This window comes from Molothrus aeneus, chromosome 27 (genome assembly GCF_037042795.1).
Source record: "Molothrus aeneus isolate 106 chromosome 27, BPBGC_Maene_1.0, whole genome shotgun sequence".
NCBI classification, from domain to species: Eukaryota; Metazoa; Chordata; class Aves; order Passeriformes; family Icteridae; genus Molothrus; species Molothrus aeneus.
Window position 1 is genome coordinate 3,160,206 of NC_089672.1, and position 24,228 is coordinate 3,184,433.

General features: G+C 47.5%; 1 protein-coding gene across 1 annotated transcript; it reads right to left on the reverse strand.

Moving 5' to 3' along the window:
- Nucleotides 1-1,559: 1,559 nt before the first annotated feature.
- On the reverse strand, nucleotides 1,560-16,997 carry GNA11 (G protein subunit alpha 11). Its single transcript, XM_066566553.1, has 7 exons — nucleotides 16,840-16,997; nucleotides 12,755-12,939; nucleotides 11,562-11,716; nucleotides 10,771-10,899; nucleotides 9,109-9,238; nucleotides 8,198-8,351; nucleotides 1,560-6,096 (listed from the first exon to the last, which is right to left on the reverse strand). Exons 1-7 carry the CDS (start codon nucleotides 16,973-16,975, stop codon nucleotides 5,906-5,908), a joined length of 1,080 nt encoding a protein of 359 aa, XP_066422650.1. The 5' UTR covers nucleotides 16,976-16,997; the 3' UTR covers nucleotides 1,560-5,905.
- Between the last annotated feature and the right edge of the window lie 7,231 nt (nucleotides 16,998-24,228).

Below are 24,228 nucleotides of genomic sequence, written 5' to 3' on the forward strand. Positions count from 1 at the left end.
TGCCTCAGGTTTGAGCTTTTCTATGTTTCAGGTTCTGTGCTGCTTTAGTGGGTGGGTCTGGGTTTCACATGAGGGGATGGTGAGCTCTGTGCACAGAGCAGTGACACAAAACAATTCCCGCTCCAGCTGGGGACCAAGGACAAATGATCCAAATCTCAGCCCAAGAGCACAAACACCGTGGGCTGGAGAGAGAAAAACAAGAAGGATGGGACTGAATAACCTAAAGCTGGAATTGGACAATGAACTCCAATATGCAAATGGAGCAGAATTTATAAAAGTGACAGACCCCATGACCTGTTGTCCATTTTGTGGCCATTTTGGGTTGTGCTGCCCAAGGTGGATCCATTGAGGCCTCTTAATAAATCCCAGTTTTATCCTTTAGCTCTGTCTGGGGTCTGTTCAGGTCAGCTTTCACAAGGCACCAGGGCTGGAGTGGTCCTTGGGAAAGCAGCAAGTGTGAGCCTGCTGTTCATGGGCTGTTCATGGGCTGTTCCCTCAGCTGCCTCCTTCCCTGGGCTGCTCCAGAACAGCCCCACTCACACCTGGAGGCTGCAAAAGGCCTTTGCCACCCAGGATTTCCACCCAGCTGGAAATACTGGGTGTTAAAAAGTCATTTTTTCCCCCTCAACTTGTTGCTTTGCTTTATTTAAACAGAGCAGATTTGGCTCTTTGCAGAGAACAGCACAACACGTGACTGAGGACACGAGCACTGACTCTGCTGCTGAGGGGACAGAGCCTCTGAGAAAAGCAACAAAAACTCACCCAAAGCTGGAAAAGTGACAATTTAAATCCTTGCCAGTGCTCTGGCCACCACACCACCGCTCCCTTCCTGGTGGGAGCCAACAAAATGTCTCAGGCTGCCCAGGAGCTGCAGTTTCACCTGGGCTAAGTGACCTTGAAGGGAGCAGAACATCCTCAGTTGCAGCTTCCTGAAAACACAGGAAACCTTTACAAAGAGGAAATTGGCCATCTCTACCCACTCCCAGCTGATTTAGTGCAACATTCCTGGAGAATGAGCCCAGAGAAAAGGAATTAAGCTCTATAAACTCCATCTCAGGAAATCTCTTTGTGGACGTTTTAGTTTTCACAGTCATGCAGCCCTGGACTCCTTCAGGGATGATTTTAAACCACATTTCATATTTCTGTTTCTAACAGACAAGACTGAAAGCAGTTCTGGTCCCACCAACATTCCTGCTATTGGCAACAAGATCTCCTGCTTGGAATTGTGCCTGCAAGGGGCTGACAGCACAGCAAGAGGCAGCAGAAAACACCAACAACTTCCCTCAGTAATCCCACTCCAAAATCCTGGAAAACTTCAAATCAAGATGCCACCATTGCATCCCTGCACCTTAAACCCCCAGGCAGACACTGCTCACATTTCAGAGTCAATGGGACAGTGCATTATATAGAATTATGGCCTATTATAGCTTTTATTTACCAAAACATGCTTTGTTTCTATGCCTGAGAATCCTGATTTTCTGACAGGAGGCAGAGCTGCTGGTTCCACAGGGTACCAGGGAGGAAGAGGAGAGAAGAAACACACACACAACCACCACGGCTTTTAGGAACAAAATTTATTCCAATTTCAAACAGAGAGTTTATTTCAGGAGAAAGATATGAAAATCAATTTCCATCAGATATTTCTGTAATAAGCGTGTTGCCCAGCAGTCAGAGTGGGATCATTCCAAGAAACAATCACACTCCTGGACTGGAATGAGACAGTTTGGAGTCTGAATAGATCCTGACACTGGGCATCTTATTCAGAAACTCCTTTACCCTACCCTCTTCCCTCCCCGCCCCCCAACACGCACAACAATACATGCATTGCAAATGACAAGGTTTAAAAACAGCATTTTATATAGTATTCTTTTTAAATAGGATAATGTTTAAATTGTCTTAAATCAGGATCCTATAATATACAAGTATAACCAAATAATTTCCACCACATTGGCACTTGTAAAGAGTCTCTGGCACTACTAAAAGAAGGGGCATTGGCACAAACCATACTCTTAAAAAACTGGGTGCTGCATAACACACTTTATCTCTGCTGGACTCTAACGACCTGGGCTCTGTACAGGACAATACAATGGTCAGCACACTCCGGAAGTACTTTTTTTTTTGTCTTTTTTTTTTCCATTTGTTTGGTTTTTTTAAGTATTTTTTTGTCTTTTTTTTTTTTTTTTTAAACCAATAAAACACATGAAGAAAAACCCATAGTTGAACGCAAGGCCAACATTGCTAGGAAGCAACAACGAGAGACCAAAGAATCCAACTGGAGGAGAAGGGGGAGGGAGGAAGGGCAGGAGCTGACACGCTGCAGCTGGAAGGGGCTTTTGCTCACCAGGTTGCCAATCCACATGGAATGGTGAAGGAAAAGGGATGGTCCTCTGCTCACTGACTTCAAGTTTCAAACTAGGTCCAAGTATGTTGGTTTCTTCAACAGAACAAAGATTAAAAGTGCACAAGGAGCAGAGGTTAGCAAGGAGAGCCAACTCCTCAGGCTCTGGATTCCCTACAACAACCCAATTTTAACCTTTCTTCTGAAAGTCACACTCAGCCTGCACAGAATTCTGACAGGCCTCGCTTTCAGAAAGGTCAATACAGGCAAATTTGGTTTTCAAGGTTTGGCACTTTTGCATTTGCCAGCCAACAGAGACAGGAGCCAGTTCTGCAGGAACACTTCACTGGCCAAGCTGGAGGCACACGAGCAGCTGCTCGCTAAGGAAAGCACGTGCTAACACTGCAATCTTCTCACACGTGATACAGTCACAGACAGCTCCAGGTGACGTGGACAGGTCTGACCCATTCCTACCCCAGTCCAGGAGGAGGTTTTAGAACTCAGCAAGAGTCACTGAGCAAAGCTCAGCCCTTCCCTCCCCTCCCCTGAGCCACTTCTCAGGCCAACAGCCACCCCAAGCAGGTGCCCCACGAGGTACAGCACATTTCCTAAATCCCTGTGCCCACAGCTTCCCACGATGCAGAGTCACTCTGCAAAGAGACAGATGCCAAGATCCCTCCTCCTGTGCCAGGGCAGCAGCTCTTAAAGAAAGGGGAAGGTACAAAACAAGACAAAAAAAAAAAGTTTCTGATTCAAGTGGAAGTACCACCATCATTCAGCTTGGAAAAGAGAAACTTCTGGGAAGTTATTTTCCAAGAACCTGTGTATGTCAGTGCCAGGCTCATTGCTGGCAACAGCTGTAGTGTGAACCATTTACAAAAGGATCACAGAAGCAGAAGAGGTTGGTGCTGCTGTCTGCTTCAGAGGAACAGCACTTAGAATACATGAAGATGATTATAAATTCCTCTTTATAAGACAATTTCTACAAACTGGATCATTTTGGCATAAAGATGAAAACAAAAAAAAAAAAAAACCAACAAAACAAAAAAAAAAGCAGTAAAATTGATGCAAAGCTGTCTGACACATGGGAATCCCTCCTCATTCCTCCCAAGGGTTAAATGCAGTCCAGAGCATGGCTAGTCTAAAGAGATGCTGTTTCCCTCAGCATCACCACTCAGACTGGCTCTTCAACTGTTGGTCCCATGGCTACTGTTCCAACTCGAGCTCTGGAATCACCTGGAGCAGAGCTTGCTTTGCTCTGTAGCACTCTGAGCACACAGAGGCTTCTGGAAAATGAGGGAGCTATCAACAGAAATTACTCAAAATTATGTCCCTCCATGGTTTAGTGTTCTAGATCAAAGCATCTTAAGCATCTCAGACAGTCAGATTTACTCTTACAACGTTGTGCAAAACACTGATGTAGTGCTCTGTCTACAAAAGAGACAAAATATCAACAGCCCCCTCCAACAGTGCAGCTCCTTTTAGTCTTTTTTTAGTCTTTTTTCTACTGGCAGCCTTCGAGGGGGCAGTCTGGTTGATCTGGAGAATTTGGACCCAATTCTTGTTGTTGGGATTGAAACAGAAGCATCAGTGACTGACACACACCCAGTGGGTCTCACCTCCTGCTTCCCACACCCTCTCTCCCTGCCTTGCCAATGCACTTCTTCCTCCCAGGCTGGCAGCAGCCCCTCAGCACCTTGATTTGCCTCAGCTCCTGCAAAATAAAACTCTGCCAAGTGCAAAGGCTTCATTCACCTCCTTCTCAGTGGAGATTCAGGTGGCACTGAGAACCCACGATTTCATCCACTCTGCCTCCCTGCTAGTGCTGCTGCCTCTCTCCTCTCCCTTCAGCACCTTGATTTGCTTCAGCTCCTGCAAAATAAAGCTTTAAAGCTCTCCTATGTGCAAAGGCTTCATTCTCCTCCTGCTCAGTGGAGATTCAGGTGGCATTGAGAATCCACGATTTCACCCACTCTGCCTTCCAGCTGGTGCTGCTGCCTCTCTCCTCCTCTCCTGCTGCACCAAGTGCAGCCAGGGCAGGGCTCTCTGGATTCTGCAGCAGCCACTGCTAACAATTAACCACTGCTAACAATTAATTAACCACTGCTAGCACCCTGCAGCAAGGATGTGTGCAAATCCTCCAAAGAGGATCCCAAACTCCTCCAAAGAGGGGAATGCATCAACAGGAGGGACAGAACTCCCTCCAAGAGCCATCCTCAAGCTCCAAAAGGAACAATCCTGGCAGAGCCTCTCGCCCTCCAGCTCTGGTCCTCTCAAACTCTGCAAGGCTGAGGAATTCTTACAAAGTCATTCACACACTGGCACAAAATGCAATTAAAACAAGGCTTGATTGCTATTAGGCAGCAAGAAAAGACCTAGAGGATGGCACAAGATTAAGGTTTTCAATCCAGGCAAAGTCTGATGTTGGAGTGCCACAGTCACTCAGTGTGCTTTTGGTAACTGCTGCATAGAGAAGTTGCTCATTGATGGCAAAAACTCTTCCCAACAAAACAGTTCCTCTCTGCAGACTGAGCCCTGTGCACACATGGCCACGTGCTTGTGGTGTGGGTGGGATGTGTTTGTGTGTGTGCGGGGAAAACAAAAATTAAAAAAAGCAATAAAAGTGAAATAAAAATGAAATTAAAAAAGAACAATTACAGTCAGGCACTTCCCCAGGCTCAGCAGCTATTGCTCCAAGAGCTTCCATCATTTGTAGTCCATGAACAAAATACAGCAACACATAGCAAACTATGTATAGAACATCAATAATTTAAAAAAAAAAATCACAGTCTCCATACCTTTTATAATTGATAACAAAAAATTACTCAGAACATATAAAGAATGGAAAAGTGATGGCTTTTTTTTGTTTGTTTTGCCTTTTTTTTTTTTTTTTTTTTTTTTTGCACAATAGTTGGAGAGCAATTGCTCCTCCCCAACATTTCATCACAGTGAACCATGGAGCGTGTCCTGGGGAAGGGAAGGGAAAGAAGGAGGGGAAGGAAGCAGGATTAACAAATTACACCAGAGGCACCCTATAGCACAAGGCAAAGGGACCAGTAGCATTCTGCACTCCCACAGTCCAGTGAATTCACAATCTCAGCTGGAAAGTGTTGGGGATTTTTGTTTTTCTCTACATATACCATGGGAATGAAAGGGGGGAAAAAATTAAAAATTAAAGAAAAAAAAAAAAAAAGTGGCTTAGCAACAAAGGAAAGATCAAGATGAGGCTGCCTTAGCTGCTTGGCAAAAATTAAGAAGTAAGCAAGGTGCTGAAGAAATGAGGCATATCCCCGTTAACTGTGACATAAAAGCAATTTGTTAAAAATATGAAATCAACTACTCTGTGGACAGAGACATGAGACTCCAGGATAACACCGAGCACTTGCCACTCCACAGATCAGACAATTTGCAATCATTACATCATCAAAAATTAAAACTTTTTTTTTTATCCTGTCATATTTAAAATTTCTTTTTTTTTTTTTTTGTTTGTTTTTTTTGTTTGGTTTTTTTTTTTTTTTTTGTCTTTTCTTCACAAAGAAGCCTCTCAAGGGGCAAGAGCAGAGCAGGTCAAACCAGGTTGTATTCCTTCAGGTTGAGCTGTAGGATGGTGTCCTTGACAGCTGCAAAGACGAACCGGATGTTTTCTGTGTCTGTGGCACATGTGAAATGGGAATAGATGATTTTATCACTGTCGGGATTTAAATCCACAAACATCTTGAGGATGAACTCACGGGCTGCCTGTGCATCCCTCTGTGGGCCTGCAGCAAACAGAGACACCAGTGAATGCTTCCACTCCCCCAGATCCAGCAGCACCTTTTTCCTAAGGGTTCCAGAGCTTTAAAGATGAAATTAAGATTATTTATGGGATCAAAGCTCCAGGAGATGAAGTGTCTTGTGCTTTGCTGGGCACTCTGCAGTTTTGATGGGTCAGTTCAGATCCTGCTTTCAATTCAGAGCCAGGGTGGGAGCATCCACTGGGAAACAGTGGCAGATGCTGGACAGACACCCCTAAATGCTCTCCCACAGAAATGGGGTGTACATTTCTTCCTAATATACAGGGAAACCAGTGAATGGTTTCACTCCCTTAGCTCTTTTTTCCTGAGGGTTACAGAGCTTTAAAGATGTAATTAAGATTATTTATGAGATCAAAGCTCCAGGAGATTAAGTGTCTTATGATTTTCAGGTGTTTAACCAACTCCCTGGGCACTCTGCAGTTTTGATGGGTCAGTTCAGACCCTGCTTTCAATTCAGAGCCAGGGTGGGAGCATCCACTGGGAAACAGTGGCAGATGCTGGACAGACACCCCTAAAGGCTCTCCCATGGAAATGGGGTGTACATTTCTTCCTAATATACATTTCTTCCTAATATACAGGGAAACCAGTGAATGGTTTCACTCCTGTGCATCCCCAGATCCAGCAGCACTTTTTTCCTACGGTTACACATCTTTAAAGATAAAATTAAGATTATTTATGGGATCAAAGCTCCAGGAGATGAAGTGACTTATGGTTTTCAGCTGTCTAACCAACTCCCTGGGCACTCTGCAGTTTTGATGGGTCAGTTCAGACCCTGCTTTGGAAATCAGAGCCAGGGTGGGAGCATCCACTGGGAAACAGTGATACCCCTAAATGCTTTCCCATGGAAACTTTTTCAGGTGGATCTCACAGGCTTAAAGACACAAGAGTCAATTTTGGGAACAAGGGTTATTGCCAGTCAAAATACAGTCAGTCTGATCCAGCTGGTCACCTCACAGGAGCTGAAAATGGGGATTTGGGCCAGTTTTTAATTCACATTGCTGACAAGTCCCCAGAAAAGAGTCACCTACTGCAATTTCTCTCACAGGACTGCTGTTGTTGCATGGCAAATACCATCTCTTGAGAGGAAGTCTGACGGGCAACCTCCCATCAACCTCCTTGAAGGAGCTGCTTGCAGGAAAACATGGAAGTACAGGACACCCCTGGAAGCTGGGATCTGCCTCCAGCTGTTAAAGCTCCATTTGAAGTTTGGAACCCAACAAACTCCATTCCCTGTCGGGGATGCAGCTCTTCAGCCACTCCCAGCCTGCTGGAAAAACTTGAGCTCCAAGCAGGAACTCCAGATGTGGGAGGAAACACCAAGAGCAATTTCATTGGTCCTCTAAAAGATAAAAGCTGCTTGCAAGATGGTAATTCTTCCTTTACCTCATCTTTTTTAAGCAAATAATTACAGAATTAATACATGAGAGCGTGGCAAGAAGAGTGTTGCCTGATTTATCCTTCACCACTTTGATTTTATTTTCAGCCCTGTACAGATGTGTTACCAGCCAGCTTTAAATGCACTCAACTGAAGAGCCTGAAATAATATTTTGGCTAAGGAGTTTTGTTTCAGATGGGAAATTCTCTGTTTCACATGGATATTATTTCCCCACAACAGCAGATGGCAAGCTAATAAGAATTTCAAACTGCAGGAAGATTTTTTTTTAGCACCATCATTTAAACAACTTGGATATTTGACCAGTTGGTTTCTCAAAACAAAGACTCAAGTCACCTCTTAACTAGAGGGTTAAAAGAGCCAGAATATCAGTAAATTGTCATGGGTATGAAACTGGTTTTATTTATTTAACTGGTAGAGGTTAGACTTCCATTGTGTATATTGGAGGGGATAATTCTTCATCTAGGAGAGGCTCATTATTTGATCAACCTATCAGTTCCACTTGTCTATATATGATTAAGATATTTTTGTGATGTTTTCTTGTTGCTGTAAGCATTTTTTCTCCAATTAATGCCTTCTCCACTTCTATATCTGAGTGCTCTTTAAAAAATAAGTCAATTTTAATTAAATCACCCCCACCCCACCAAGTGTTCCCTCTTAAAATCCACTCACCATCAAACTCTGGGAAATAGTCAACAAGGTGGGAATACAGGATCTTGTCTTCCAACAAATCTTTCTTGTTGAGAAAGAGGATAACAGAAGAGTTTTGGAACCATGGATAAGTTATAATGGTTCGAAAGAGAGCTTTACTCTCTTCCATCCGGTTCTGAAAGCAGAAAAACAAAACCCTGGTTTCACAGAGGAGCACTAAAATCCCTTTCTGCTGCCTGCACATGCACTCAGATCTGTAGGAATTCAGCATCTCAAACATTATACACGAAATAACTTTGGCCCCAGGTAGAGTCTGGTTCAAGCTGGATCAGTAAATGGAAAGGAAATGCAAAATCTGAGGGACTCAAGGTTCATTTATTTGCCAAGCCTTTCACATCAAAAGACTTAAAAGTCATTTTGTGCTTTAAGAGTCATGTGAGAGGACTGTCCAATGGTACTTTGTGAGCATCTTTTGTCTACTAGGAAAAGAGCATCTATTTTTATCTAATAGCATGTTTTTGATCTATTAGCAAGTGCTAAAATTCAGATTTGCACCTTCAAAGAGTGCAGTCACCACCTCACAAGACAGCAAAGCCTGAAGTAACTCAGTGCAGGAGGGGAAGGGGTGATTTGGGAGCACACTGCATGGCACAAGGGACTCTGCAACTGCAGACAATTTCATTTTTCACTTGAGAAGTCCAGATGATGTGAATGCCCTCTGCCTTTTCCATCCTCAGGGACATCATGACCTGTGGAGGCTCATGTTCCCTTTGCAACAAGAACTGAAGGCCAAAACCAATAAGAGCAGCTAATCCAGCTTGGCACCAAGCACCTGGGTACCAGCCTTCAAGGAAATACAAAGAAATTCCTCCCTCTTTTCCTTTCTTCCTCCTCCTCTCTCCCTCCTGCAGAGTTCCCACTCTTTGGCTCACCTCATTATCAGATTCCACCAGAACTTGGTCATATTCACTAAGTGCTACTAAAAACATGATGGAAGTCACATTTTCAAAGCAATGGATCCACTTCCTTCGTTCTGATCTCTGACCTCCAACATCCACCATTCTGAGGAAGAGAAATAAATAAGAATATCACAGAGGCAGCTGCAGTTCTCTGAATGCAAAGGACCAGCAAACAATGAGAATTCATTTGGTTCTTTACCATTCCTATTAACCTGGCACAGGGATGTGACAGCATCTGCCTGTTAAAAAAACCATCAAATTTACAAAATATGCTCCAGAAATACAGCAAACTGAAAGAATGGCCACAGGTGGGTGATGCCAAATTCACCCTTTACCATTTTTGTTGCATTCTGCTCTGGTTTGCTCAACAGCAGCCCTGAGTCTGAAAAGACAAGTCCTTCAAAACTGTGCTCTGTCACATGAGCAAACTATTTTTATTTTTAATTAAAGCACCTGCTTGCCTGAAAGCTTCTCCCCCACCCAAATCTTTCTTTAGTTGTTACACTTTTATTGGAATGTGCTGCTTAACTGTCAAGCACTTCAGCCTCTCAATTTCAAGTCCCACCTGCACACTAAAGTTCACTAAAGTTATTCTGGCACTCACCTGAAGTGCCACACGTGGTTCAATTTGAGAAAATCCTACACCTACTCCCAGTGTGGTTTTTTTTTTTCCAGAACAGGGAGAGGAGAATGCTGCATTTCTGTAGCCAAATGGTTTAAAAGAGGGGATGCAGGTTCTTTTATTCCTCTCTGGCAATGCCACACTGTGGTGGGGAAGGGCAGAGAGCAGCCAGAGAGAAACACTGGAATATTGCTGGGTTCAGCCTGGTCATGCCAGGCTCAGTTTCTGCTTTAAGCTTGCAAAGACTCTCTGTTGCAACAGCAAGTTTTGGTGCCACCCTGAGAGCACAAGGTGGGCACAGAAAATCAGCTCTCAAGGCAGGTGCTGGATACAGGGAAGAATTTCTGCACAAAAAGTGTCAGCCCTTGGTGGCTTCAGCTCTCAGCACATCCCTCAGCTGCCTCAAAAATCACAATTTCAGCAGAGCAAATCTTTCCCAGCAAGGACACCAAGACGGTTTCCTGGGTTTTGAAGTGTCACTGATTCAAAAGCAGGTTGAGTTGTGAATTTTGAGTTTTGAATTTTGAGTTTACTGAGTTTCCAAAACATCAGACCACCCCAATTAGAGCAGAAACCATCACACATCCACTGAAACCATGTGGACACACTGAAGCAAGCCCCAGTTTATCCTTCCTGAAACCATCTCCCTGCTGGCCCAGCTGAGCTGTAACATGAAGACACCTCCAGTACCTGAAGATAATATTCTCTAGGTCAAAGGGGTACTCTGTGATCCCAGTTGTAGGGACTCAAACCCATAGCACATCTCACTGAGTTGCCTCACAAATCACAATTTCAGCAGTGCAACCTTTCCCAAGAAGGACACCAAGATGGTTCCCTGGGTTTTGAAGCAGGTTGAGCTTTGAATTTTGAATTTTCTGCCAGCCAAAACATCAGAGCACCCCAACTGGAGCAGCACCCATCACACATCCACTGCAGCAAGCCCCAACTTATCCTTCCTGAAACCATCTCCCTGCTGGCCCAGCAGAGCTGTAACATGAAGACACCTCCAGTACCTGAAGATAATGTTCTCTAGGTCAAAGGGGTACTCTATGATGCCGGTTGTAGGGACTCGAACCCGTAGCACATCTTGCTGAGTTGGTAGATATCCTGGGGTGGCAATACGATCCACATCGCTGAGATAGCTGCAAGCAGGACAGGGGGGAAAAAAATAACAAAGGAAAAAGGAAAAAACTACCTTAGGTTGCAGCACATAGAGATACAGATGTGCAAAGTGCTACTTGAAGTCTTTCTGTAGAGTAATGAGAAAGGCAGGAGTTGTCTGAATGATTTTAAATATGGTGTGGAAACTAACTAGAAAATATTTTTGGGGATATTTGAACAGTAATTCACCAGCCAGATACACTAAAAACAACTTTATCCACTCTGTATAGGAGTGGGGAAGACAATCTTTACTACAGAGGAAGTTTAGATGCTTCATGTTTCAGGATCAAGTGTCATCTGAGCTTTTCTACTTATAAATGTAGAAACATCCTCTGTACATTGCCAAACTTAATGGATTTGTAATGAATAAAATCTGAGTTACACATGGTAAACTTGATGAGAAGGAGCAGCACTCCTGCTGCCCAAGAGCCAGGAGGATCAATACAGATGGAATAATGTGGAGATTCTGGCCCCAGGTACATCCTGAAGCAGATGTATGAACACCCTTACACCCACCAGACTCCCAGGAAAAGCAGCAAATAATAAGGAAACAAACTCTGGACTTTAATAAATAAAATGTGGACAGGTATCATTTGTTAGAGCATCACTCCCACCACAAGCATGCCAGGGATTGTATACTTACTATTTAGCTGAGTCAGAAAGTTGATATTCTCTTCTCCTGTCATAACATTCTTGTATTCCAGGGTCATTCCACAATGTTTTAATTGCACTTACATATGGTTGCTCAAATGTCATGACCTTTTCTACATCCACTTCTCTGATCAGCACTGCATTGGCCTGCAGATTGAAAAGAAGAAGAATAAAAGAGAGAATTTTTTTTTTAAAAACCCCAAAATTGGGGGATATAAAAACCCCCACCCTACAATGGCAAAGCAAAGGAAGGACTACAGCAACTACCACAGTCTGAGGTGTCTGTGAGGGGATTATCCACACCTAGGGGCTTTTGCCAATGCCCCCAATAAATAAAAACCAAAATGAAGTTCTGCACAAGTTACAGCAAGCAAAAGCTGGCAGATTTTATTTATCAGAACCATGCCTCACTTAAAGCACAGGGAAAGCTTTCTCACACTCTGCCTGTTCTCACCACAGACAGGAAAGAGGCATCATCTAATCCCTACAAACAATTATTCAAAATCAGCTCCAAGACACCCTGTGATAGGTCAGATAAAACACAACTTCAAAATATTAAGGATACTAAGCATTAAAAAAGGCAAAATATGCTAAAAAAAAAATCTATTTTCCTGGCATGCCCTCACTCTCACTGTCCTCCCCCTCAAAAAGAGAAAATAATTTAGATCAGATCTGTCTAAAATTAATTCCTGGTCCCAAAATCAGCATGTTTCTGTGGTTGAGACCAAAATTCTTCAAGAAAGGTTTGTATCCTTGGTCAGTAGCTATCAGAAAAACAGAAGGATTGCAGAAAGAGGGGTAACTACCAGCACAGGTCTGTTCTTTGGGGTCCAGCATGTATTTTGCCAGATTCAAGTTCCAGTAAGAACAGCAACACATGCAAAGAAAATGCCAATACATTTAACAACCCTGAATCCTTGAAATGAGTAAAAATAACACCCCTGCTATCCCTTCATACCCCAATCCCAACCACTCACTAGGCACACCAGTGCACCAACCATGCAAAGTTCTTCTGTCCCTTAACACAACCAAGTAAAAGGAGTTGGGTATCAAGAAAATGCCATAAAAAGTTTATAGAAAAAAAGTTCAGGGAGGTTGAAGTTGCAACACAGAAAGATACAAAGAAACAAGAACTCAAAATCCTCCTCACTGACTAAAGATTTGTGCAAAAAATGACCAACTTACCTTGTTCTGTTCATATTTGTACAGAATCTTCAGGGTTTCCATGGCTCTTATCATAGACTGCATGGCAGTGAAGATGTTTTGGTACACCAGCTTGGTGAAGCCTTTTTTGTCCTCTTCAGAGTAGCCTGAGCCATGAATTATACGCATTTGCTTAATGAACGTGCTCTTCCCACTCTCCCCAGTGCCTACAGGATGCAAGAAAGTGAATTAGGAGCCACCAGCAGCAAAATCAACGACAGATGAAAGCTCCTATCACTACACCCAAGCACACACCACTCCCACCCCTCTTTTTGTCACTTCTCAGACTGGTAAAAAGGCAGCCTGGAAGGAAGACACCTTGTCCTTTCCAGCAGCCTTCAAAAGTAGCTCTGGTACTTATTCCAAATCTCACGTTACAGCCACTCCCACACGTCCTGCGTCAAGAGGCCCTTGCCCGTCACACCTGACCTATTCCCAGATACTCCAGCAAGATGCTACAACAGCCAGGAAGGGCCTGGACACACTCTCAAGGCAGAAAAGTGCTACAGACCCAGCAGTGAATGGCCAGGAGAAGCCCAGCAACACAGCAAATTTTGTTTTGTTCTAATTTGGCACAAAACGTTCTTTGCTTTATACGCGGGAAGGGAAGAACCGAACACAACAGGAAAAAAATAAATCAACTCGAAAAGAGAACTGAGCTCAAGGAGCTCTATCTGCCACGAACAAGGCAGGCAGCACATGGGCCTTGTATCCCAAATTTTTGCTGCCTGTGGCAGGATGGCTGCGATCCTGCTCTGGGTGGGAGAGAGTTAAAAATGGCGTCTGGCAGGGAGAGCAGAGTAGGCCACTGCTCCAGCTGTCGGTGCCGTGCCTGGGTCCCCACGGGCTGCAGCCTGCTCTGCAAGGCCACTGCTTCCTTCTCTTCCTCCTTTTTCAGGTTTTACTGCCGGGCTGGGAGCAGATGGGAGGGCAGGACACGGCGCAGGGCAGCGCTTCCTGCACCGTCACTCGGGCAGGTCCTTTGCACTCCTACATTTATGGCCCCACACAGGAGTGTCACTCAGCATGTGAAGGCCACCAGATGATACCAAAGGACAGTGGGAGCTTTCTAACAGGGTGAGCAGGAGGGAGAAACGCCATCAGACGGCATCCAGGCAGTTAGAATTGCTAAATTCACAATTCCACTGGGACGGCCCTGGTGACATCGCCCCGTGCACAGAGTCCTCGTGGAGGGGACACCCAGGCCAGCTCTCACTTGGGATCAGCTCAGCTCCACATTTCAGCAGCCTAAATGGACACCGCTACATTTCTGTGGACTGCTTTTTGTTCCAGCTTCTAAAATTTGCTATCATTATGCAGGATATTGATAAAAACCCCACACCTCTCTAACACAGTGGCCCAGCTCACCTGGCTACAGAGACCAAAAACTCAAAATATATCATGTCAGTGATACAAATCCTTTTGACTTGGAGTTAAAATGCTGGCAGAGCCCTGGCTCTCCCCACAGGCACCACCAGATCCTCCTCACATCAGGGGAGAGATGGGTTCAGACAGGATCTCATTCATCCCAATACACAATTAATACTCTCATGTAGATACTCAGTTACTCATTTTATCTTGGTAGGTAAAAAGGCAAACAAATAAAAATGCTCAGATAAAAAGCAACAAGCACCTAACTAGAAGCAGAATGTTTGAAATGAACAGCAAGAACTGACAGAAATCACGTCAGCATAGCCAGAAATTAACACTGTAGACATTATCAATATGCAGCAAACTATCTCCATCTTGAATACAAAGGTGAGCCCTAAGTGGGGGAAAAACTGGAAACTGAGATCTTTCGTGGTTTCTGTCAGTGTGGTGAGAAATACTTCCTTGTCTTTTACCACAGTGACCAAAACTGAGAGGGGAAAAAAAAAAAAAGTGGCGCTTCAAAGCATTTCAACAATGAAAATATAAAAGAAACCTCAACACCTGACCTTGGCTTGCCTCAGGACTTAAGGGTTCAAACACAGATTCTTCCTGTCACTCCATCAGTGTCCTTTCTTGGTTTTGGGGGTTGGTTTTACTTATTGGTGGTGGGTTTTTGGTTTGGTTTTGGGGTTTTTTTAAGTTGCCTTTTGCTCTCCCTGAGGCACAGCACTACAGCAGCAGGTGACAAGCTCTGGTGGGCAAGATCTACAACTCTCAGAGCACAAAATCCTTTTTTTAATATGACAGGAGATAATCTGAATTCACCACTTCTTCTGCCAACATGTGAAAGCAGCAGAGTTTACAGTAACTTCCTCATGATCCCCCAGCAAATACACTGCTCAGTCAACAGTATCCCATGCTTAATCACAAGTAATTTTTGTACAAAATATCCTCCCCTCCCAATAAAAAGACAAATTACTACTTTGTACCAGATGGCAATGTCCAACACCTTGAATTTCTTATTAACAGGTTCATCATTGATCAGCACTTTTATTCTTCACCTTAATTTTCTGTCTTAGGCTTCAACAAAGTAACTGTCACCAGATGTAGTGACAAGAAAAACGTAACAGTTTCTACAAGGTGGAAACTGCCTTCACACATTCAAAATTTTGGAGATTTTGGGAAAGCCCTCTCATTAAGCCAATCATTAATACATGTAAATATAAGAACTGCATAGAACAGGAGCAACACAGAAGAAATCCCTGCAAGGAGGGAGAGAGAACACAGGTTACCTGTGCCAGCTGAGGGTGGGCAACGTGCTGTGACCAGTGAAAAGCATCCTGCAAACACTGTCTACACCCAAAGTGTTGCTTATCCAATAATAACCTCCTTCTGTATGTTTTTTTTTTAATCTGATGCAGAATTTGTATCTTTTAGAAAAGCAGAAAGAATTCTTGAGCAATTTGAATTCTTTCTGAAGTGAAATATTTAGATCCAGTGGGATCTTCTTAACCCAGATCTATCCTATAGCGACAACCTATTTTGACACAGCTGCTTCTGTGGGACTGCTTTTAGGGAAGCATGAGAGTGAGGAACAAGAAACCTCACAGAAACTGCCACAGCATCTCCAAAGAGCAGAAATGCGAAGCCCTCGATTTTACCTTTCACACAAAGAATAGCCACGCATTAATTGTGAAGGGTTCAGGGTGAAAAGGAAAGCCCTGGGGTTTATTTGACAGTTATCCCCAGGCACCGGTGCTGGTACTGGAGCCCTCCAAGGGGCTGGGCACACACACACTTCTGCAAAGTGGATTTTTTTTCACAAGGGTCAGCCTCCTTCTTCAGCCGGACCTTAATGCCTTGTCAACAGATCCATCGGATCTGCTTCACATTTCATCTCGAGATAATACAATATTCAAGACACAAAGCAGGATATATCTGACACACAAGCAACGCTAATCACGGCATGCATGAAAACTGAAACTTCAGTTTACATTTTGGGGCTACCTCGGCACGAACATCAAACTCACTGCTGCAGGAGGAGGCACACGCCTGCAAGACTCAGTTTGCAGCTGATTACCCATCCCTGGAAACTCATCTGAACACGGCACGGATGAAACTCGTGTTTCCACCCGCAGACCTAGATTCTCACGGCCGCACAGGTGATCTGCACCTCTGAACAGCACGGGCATCTCCCCATCGTGCATTCCCACTAACAGGGGAATGTCTGTTCCCTCCAGAACCTCCACACCGCCCTGCTCAGCCCTTGCCCCAGGGGAAACTCTGCCTTTAGGAGCTGCAGGCCCGTTTTTCCACACATCCTGAAAAGCACCAACTCCACCAGCGGATTCCCAGCGCACTGCTGAGAATCCTCTCCCCGAGACAAATTCGTGCGTGCCCGCCCTCAGCACCAGGAATTCCAGCCGCTTAGTTCCTGCTCGTGTCAAAACCCATTTTGACAGCGAACGCATCACAAAATCAAACAAAGGGCAGCCAATGAGGCGGCCGCCCCGCACGGCTCGGGAGCGGCCCCGAGCGCCGGGCTGAGGCGGGGATGGCTCCCGCCGCTTCCCCGCCACACCCGCTCCCCGCCCGGCCCGGCCCGGCCACCCGGACCTGCCGAGCCCCGGGCCGGGCCCCGCGGCAGCCGCTGAGGCGGGACCGGCGCCGCGCTCCGGACTCCCTCCCTCACTCACCCAGCAGCAGCAGCTTCAGCTCGCGGCGAGCGTCGCGCTTGTCCCTCCGCAGCTGCTTCTCGATCTCGGCGTTGATGCGCTTCGACTCCTTCACCTCGTCGCTCAGGCAACAGGCCATCATGGACTCCAGAGTCATGGTCGCGCCGCGGCCGGGACGCCCCCGCCCACCCCCCCACCCCCCCGGCACCGACCACCGTTCTCCGCACGGCCGGCAGCGCCCGGCCCGGCCCGGTCCCGCGTCCCGCGCCCCCTTCCCTCCCCACCCTCCCGCCCTGCGCGGCGCCGGCCCGGCCCGGCCTCGCCCCGGCCCCGAGTGCTGCGGCCGGGCCCAGCGCCAGCGCCAGCGCCGCCGCCGCCCCCGCGCCGCTCTCGCCCGGCTGCGCCGCCGCTCCCTCCGCACGGCTCCACCGAGACACCGACGAGCCGGCGCAACCCAACCCGCTGCCGCCGAAAACAAGCGCTGACTGACAGCAGTCGGAACCAATGGGAGAGCGCGGCGCGCAGCGGGGCGGGCCCGGACGGGCGGGACGCGGCACCGCGACCAATGGGAGCGCAGGGTTTGGTTGGCCGGTCGCGGGGGGGGGGCGCACGGACGCGCGTTCCTGGAGCGGGGCGGGGCCGCCGGGCATTGTGGGAAGGTGGCGGACCGGGCGCCCATGGCGGGGCGGGCCGGGATGGGAGCGGAGCCTCCCGTGACCGGGCGCGGCCGGGCCCAGCGCGGAGCCGCCGCCTCCCCTCGCCCGCTACGGGCCCGCGGTTGGGCCACGCCGGGCGGGTGGGGCCTTGGCGGCCGCTGGGATGGCGGCACAGGGCGGGCCCGGGCCCCGGACTTTGCGGCTCCGCTCGGAGCCGCCAGCGGTGCCCGGAGCGGGCCGGGCCCGAGCTCGAGCTGTGAGGGACGGGCGCGGCTCAGCCCGCAGACCCCGGCAGCCCCGCCCTCAGGGCTGAGCTGCGAGAGGCTGAGGCCTCACGGGCCGGCCCTGAGCTCCAGGCTCCGGCCGTGTCCCGGCAGAGCCGCACCGAGCCTGCCCGCCTGCCCTCTCCCGAGGTCTCCACACAGCGTCTCAGGGCTGCCTTCATCACAGGTTTCCTCATTGCTTCCTACCAGGTGCCTGTTGACCTGTAGCAGCTCCTCCGGCCAGCAGCAGCCTGATGCATCCCCTCATCCACAGCCTTGTGTTGGTTCTTGTGCTGCCAGGGCAGCATCACCTGTCAGAGCATCCCCTGTGCCAAACAGAGCAGCCTCACCTGTCAGAGCATCCCCTGTGCCCTCTGGGATCCTGCCCCAAGCAGAGCAGCTTCACCTGGACTCTCCACACACACACACACATATCCCCCTCTTGCATTCCTCTTACCCTGCCTTGCCTGGGGTCTGTATCTAAACAATCCTTTGAAGGTCCAAAAAAAGCACCACAGAGCTGTTCCATACCTGCCTTCCTTGTTACCAGCCTGGCTCATGCAGGGGTTTGCCAGTCCGTCTGAGACAGAAACACAAGATACTCACAAACAGCAGGTTCTATTTTCCACTTAAATTCTCTCTTATACCTGTGCTATTCCCATGAGTTATTTGCCTCAGTAAAAATAATTTTCTAAATTTTTTTCATAGTTCGGCCTTTAACAGCATCAATACTGACCTCCCTTTGTTCCATTCTCTTATTTCCCTCCCAGAAAACAGCCAGGAGAACTGTTCCTCCCTCATCACACACCTCTGACAAAGGCCTCATGCTCATTTTGCTTTGGCAGCTGGAAATTATTCAGACAGAAGTGCTCAGCACACCCAGGATCCAAGCCACAGTGGCTGCTCCCCGTGACCTGCTGCCCTTTGGAACTCCTGGACAGCCCTAAAGGAGCCTGAAGTTCCTGCAGCACTGTCCTGACTGGGAAAGCCACTTGAGCTCTTTGCATGTCCTCAGGCTGTGAGGGTGACACAGGTGACGCTCTGGGGCTGCTGAAGAGCCCCAAGGTGGGATTGCTGGGCTGCTCTGTGTTGGAAGCTTGTTTTGGTTGCCTTCTCTTAGGCAGGATGAAAATCTAAAGGCCAGCAGATCCTGAGGAAATTTCCACAGTTTGCCAAAAGAAAAGGAGAAATAAAATTTGCATCCAGCCTCTGGAGCAACTGCTTGGCTCCTGCTGATGGGAAGTTTGGGTCCACAGATGTTGAGTTTTGATGAGTCCTGATCAAAGTGTTGATTTAAGAATGACAGAACTGCCAGTCTGCAAGCAACAACAGCCCATCCACTCCCTCCCTTTCTGCCCTAATGGAAAAGTTTTGGTGCTCAGAGGGTTCCCAGGAGATTTGAGATTTCCCTCAGCTGTGTCACCAGCGTGCTGTGCAATTCCCTGGGCTCCATGTCCCTGTTCCTGCAGAAAGCTGATCCTGAACGTACCAGGCCACTTGCAGAGCAGCTGTTCCCATGGCCCACATTTGCAGCAGTTAATGCTGAGCCCAGAGATCTCCCCCATTTGTTTACGGAGAGGAAGATCCCCTGGAGATGCAGACCCATCTCAGTACCATCATTTTCTCCATTCTGGCCCCATTTCTCAGCTCTTTGTGGGTTCCAGAGGGGAGCAGGCGTTGCCAGCAGGTCAGGGAGGAGATTCTGCCATACAATGGCAATGGTGAATGTGCCGGGCTGTTCCCATGGCCCACATTTGCAGCAGTTGATGCTGAGCCCAAAGATCTCCCCCATTTGTTTACAGAGAGGAAGATCCCCTGGAGATGGGATCCCAAGGCCATGGAGATGCAGACACATCCCAGTCCCATCCCTTTTCTCCATGCTGGCCCCATTTCTTACCCATTTTTGAGTTGGCATTGCCAGCAGGTCAGGGAGGTGACCCTGCCATACAATGGCAATTATCACCCTGGCCAGGTGATAATTGGCATAAACTCCATGATTCACAGAAGCCTGATCAATAATAATCCTATTTAAAAACCCATTATCCTTTTAGAGACAGTTATGATACAGGTGTACTTGATTGGTCCTTTAATTAAAACACCATCACCATTAGTTAATTAGGAAACCACCCTACAGTAAACAAATCTCCATAACCCATTCCCCATGTTCACAATACCAGGTACAAGAAGTTAAGAATTGTTTCTCATTTTTTTTCTCTGATCTTCACACAGACTTTCCCAGAATAATACCTGGGAAATTTATCTATTTCCCTCTGTGGCCAAAGAGCTGCTGCCACACTGCCAGGCTGAGGGAGCTGGCTGTGCTCAGCCTGGAGAAGACCAAGAGAGGATTTTACCAATTTTACCAATATCCATAAATATCTGAAGGGAACTGCCAGGGGATGGAGCAGTTTCTGCTCAGCAATAGGAACAATGAGCAGAAACTGATGCACAGCAAGTTCCACCTTGAACATGAGGAAGAACTTTCCTGTGCTGCTGACACAGCACAGGTTGCCCAGAGTGCTTGCAGAGCCTCCTTCTCTTGTGATATTCAAAGCAGGAATGTGTCTGGGCTGATGGGGACCAGGGACCCAGCTGCAGAGCACGTGTCAAATGTTTCATCCTCCCCCAAAATTAATTTTACAAGTTCTGCAATTGCCTGTCACAGGAAGATGCCACGAGATTGGAGTTCTCTGAACAGAGGAGGAAAGGCACTGAGATCAAACAGCACTGACAAATGCAGCCCGTGACAGCAATTGCTGCATTAGTTTTTTTAAACCTTATGTTTCACATCTGGTTTGTCATGGTGTTGTAGGTGGGCTCAGTGCACAGTAAACTAGGATAACAAACCTACATTTTCTGTGATCCTTTCATCCCTTACCATCCCAAAACACATCATTTAATTGCACTCAACCTGCACAGAGATTTCATAAATAAAGTAATGGTGAATTAGCATAGCTGCTGCAGCATTCACACAAGTTACTAAGACACAATCTCCTTGTGCAATCAATCCAGCCTCATGCTTCAGTGTTTGTCAAAAATTGAGGTCAGGAAGAAATGTTCTCCCTACCTGGAGGAGTGCACAGAACAGAGAGACTCTTGAGGGTGTAGCAATCTGTCCTCCCTGTGCAAACCTCAGAAAATGCTGCAAATTTGGTGCATTTGGTGCAGCTCCAGTGCAGCAGATGAACACTGATCCTGCACAGGGGCAGGAGGAGAGCCTGGCTGACCCTTTTAACCCTAAAATTGGTATCTGGCTCCTCCCTTCGTCCAGCAAGGGAGGCAGAGGAGGGAGGGGAGAGTCCTGAAGCTGGCCATGCCCTCGGCACAGCTGGGCCGGCTCAGGAAGCTGCTCCTGTGCCCATTCCAGCCCCGGGGTCACTCCCTTCAGGCTCAGTTTGGGTTTCACACGTAGAGGGATTCACGCTGCTGCTTCTGCAAACTGGGAAGCTTCTCACAACCAAAGGGTCAGAGGATCTCCCTGCACCTCCTGACTGTCTCACAGCTCCAAATTTGCCTCTTATCTCCCACCAAATGCCTCAGGGACACCACCCAGGGAGCAAGCAGGTTCAGGCACCCCTGCCATGTGCTTCCTAATCACGGCTCAGCTGCAAAATCCCTTTCCTGCTTCCTGCAAGGAGTGTGAACTGTTCCTTGCACTTTGGCTGGTAAAAAGGATGATAATTACCCTTAATCAGTCTGCAGCAAAAACACAGGCCACAGCAGAAGGGAGGGGTGGGGGGCAGCCACCATGAGGAATGGAGCCCAATTATTCCAAGTCACTGATAAAATGGGATCAAAGAGGGTAGGAATGTTTTACCAGCTGTAAAAAGCCTGCCTGGACCAAGGCTGCTCTTGGAGAAATGCCCTTTCTGCCTACAGGCCATTCCTGGCTGGGACCTTATGCACATCCAGGGACAATTTCTCATTTTTCTTCTTGGTGTAGGCGAGGAATTTGGGCTGCTGTTCATTTCTGCGTCTCAGAGCAAGCAGCAAGACAGTTTCAGTAGGAAATGAGCACGGAACCGTGGGCACACAGTGCAGAACAAATGTCCTGCCTGCTGTCCATGTGGGCACTGAGACTCTGCTATGTCCCATCAGGGGCACCTGGGTGTGCCAGGGAATGGAGCAGCTGGGGCTGGGTGCCGATGGGGACAAGGGACAGTGCTGCTGGTGGCATCTGTGCCCTGCCAATGCCACGTTTGTGCCTCTTCTGGCTCCCTGGGAACCCCACTGCTCATTCCAGCCTTTTTTTTCTGCAGCAGGGAGACCTGCACAGCTCCTAAGAGCAGCAGGAGGGTTGGGATGGTGAGGGAGAGAAGGAAAACAGCCCCTTATGTGCAAGAGGGACTTGAGAGGCAGGTTGTGTGTAAATCACTGCCAGGCCTGCCCAGCCCTTGCCTGGTGTCTGGCTGATTGTCTGATGCTATCTAGAGAAAGTTTAATATCAAAAGCCAATAATCCCTGTGATAGGAGGGGTGATAAGGGACAGTCTGGCCTGGATGTGGCAGGGGGCCAAGGTCCAGTGCCTGCCCATCCCATCCCATCCCAGACCTGGCAGGGCTGGGCAAAACAAAACAAAAAAAATTCAAGAACCAGCCCTGCTGCTGGCAAAGAGGGGCTGGGGAGGCAGGAAGGGGAGAACTGTGAGCCCCAGAAGTGTGGCATGGGCCGGCTGTGGCTAATAACCTACAAAATGCCAGCACTGGTCCTTCTAAGATGCCTCACAGATGCCTGAATATAGGGGAGCAGTGGGGGATTGCAGCCCAGGGAGGGACTGGGGGTTTCTTGGCAGGTGGGGTATCCAGGGCGGCTGAAGTTGAATGAGTTTGGTGGGTCTCAGCCCTGTTTCTACTGGAAGGAGGCCACAGCATTCAAATCAAAGTGAGAAGCAAAGGAGCTGCTGGCTGAGCCACCCCACACCCAGTGGGGTCCTGTGCGTGGTCAGCTTGAGGTGATGGCACTCAACAGACACCCTGAGGATGTGGAGAAAAGCAAAAAAACCTTCCTTGTCTCAGCGCCTGAATTGCTTCTGTGCCTTTTTTTATTTCTTCCTCTTTAATTCCAGGTAAAAGAGAGAGTATTCTCTGGGTAAAAGCAGGATCTCAGAGCCTACATTTTCATAATAATGACAGCATGGCTTTCACCTTGTGTCCAGAGCTTCAGAGCAGAAAATGTCTGTACAACCTCTCTCCTTGAACCTGGAGTGGGATATAATACCTGAATAATTTACAAAGGCTCTTCGTTACACAGATTTATTTTTGGCAGCTTTGTTAGACTGCTCCTTTTAGGAACTAATAGGAAGTTTCTCTGGTTTCATTAGGACATCCCTGTATGAATTGTTCCAGTGGGGCCAGGGACTGGGACAGCTTCTTGCTCCATTAGAAATGCAAAATGTTCCTGCCCTTTCTGTCCCCTGTGGCTTTCTGGAAACCCACCTGCATGCCCTGGTTGCAGCAGGAGTCCAGCTTGTCTTTATTCCTGGCAAAGATGTTGAAAGAGTGAGGGGTTTCCCCACATTGCCTTCAAACAGCTTTGCAGCAGACAAATGTTGGTTCACTTGGAGAGCTCCTGCACAGAACTCCCTTTCCTGTGCTAGAAAAACCTTCAGGTCTGAGGTGGGCTGTGGGAACCCCCCACTGTTCACCAGGCTGTGTTTGGGGCCACCTCCTCTGTGTTCAGACCATATCCAGCCCCTGACTCAGCCTGGGCCAGGCTGAAATCCCCTCTTCTTCAGATGCAGGTGCATTGCCCAGCTGGAAACAAGCCCATTAAAAAGTCATTTACCAGGCACAAGCGAGTTTGTGTTCCCCTGGATTGGGATTTGCCAAGATTATACCATAAATTAGAGTGTTTCCTGGAAGAATGTAAGGAGAGAGGAGGGGAAAAAAAAAGATAAAATGGAACATTTTGTAGCCAACAGCAATGCCAATAAAGGAGCATTTCATTTCCCACTTGGAAAGGAGTGACTGCAAGCTGTTGCAAGGGTAGGGCAGGGTGCCTGTGCTGCTCCAGGACCAGGGGAAGGGGACAACAGGGACCTGGTCTGGCTGCATGCACACCCTGACTATAAATTGCATTTCTCTGCCCTTGAGCAGAGCCAAAGCTGGGGTGACTCAGTTTCTCTCCATGTAAAAAGGGGGACCAGGATGCCAACCCCACTGGGGAAGACTGTCTGCCCTGTTTTCCAACCCTTATTCTGCAGGGACACAAAGCCTGCCTGCACTATTAATAATCCTTGGCATGAAGCTGTCACAGTTTCCACTAATATGGAGATGTTGAAGTGAAAAAGCTACTGCACAATATGCAGGAGGTGTCACAATAACTCAGCTGCTATATTGTTCTTTTTAAAAATAAATACCACAACAGGCCAGCCCACATTGCTGGAGTCATGACGTGTAGGGCTTTATTTTTAATCAGAAAATGTACTGATTTTTAAAGATAGACATGGAACAACATCCAAAATTTATGAAAGTTCCCTGTGTGCTCACACG

What these genes read in the sequence shown, in the direction of transcription:
- GNA11 (XM_066566553.1), bottom strand. Translation starts at nt 16,975, where the DNA reads ATGACTCTGGAGTCCATGATGGCCTGTTGCCTGAGCGACGAGGTGAAG. An exon ending in CTTTCTGACTCAGCTAAATA is followed by an intron (nt 10,900 to 11,561) that starts GTAAGTATACAA and finishes TCCTGCTTGCAG; the next exon opens with CTATCTCAGCGATGTGGATC. An exon ending in TGGTGGAATCTGATAATGAG is followed by an intron (nt 8,352 to 9,108) that starts GTGAGCCAAAGA and finishes TTCTGCTTTCAG; the next exon opens with AACCGGATGGAAGAGAGTAA.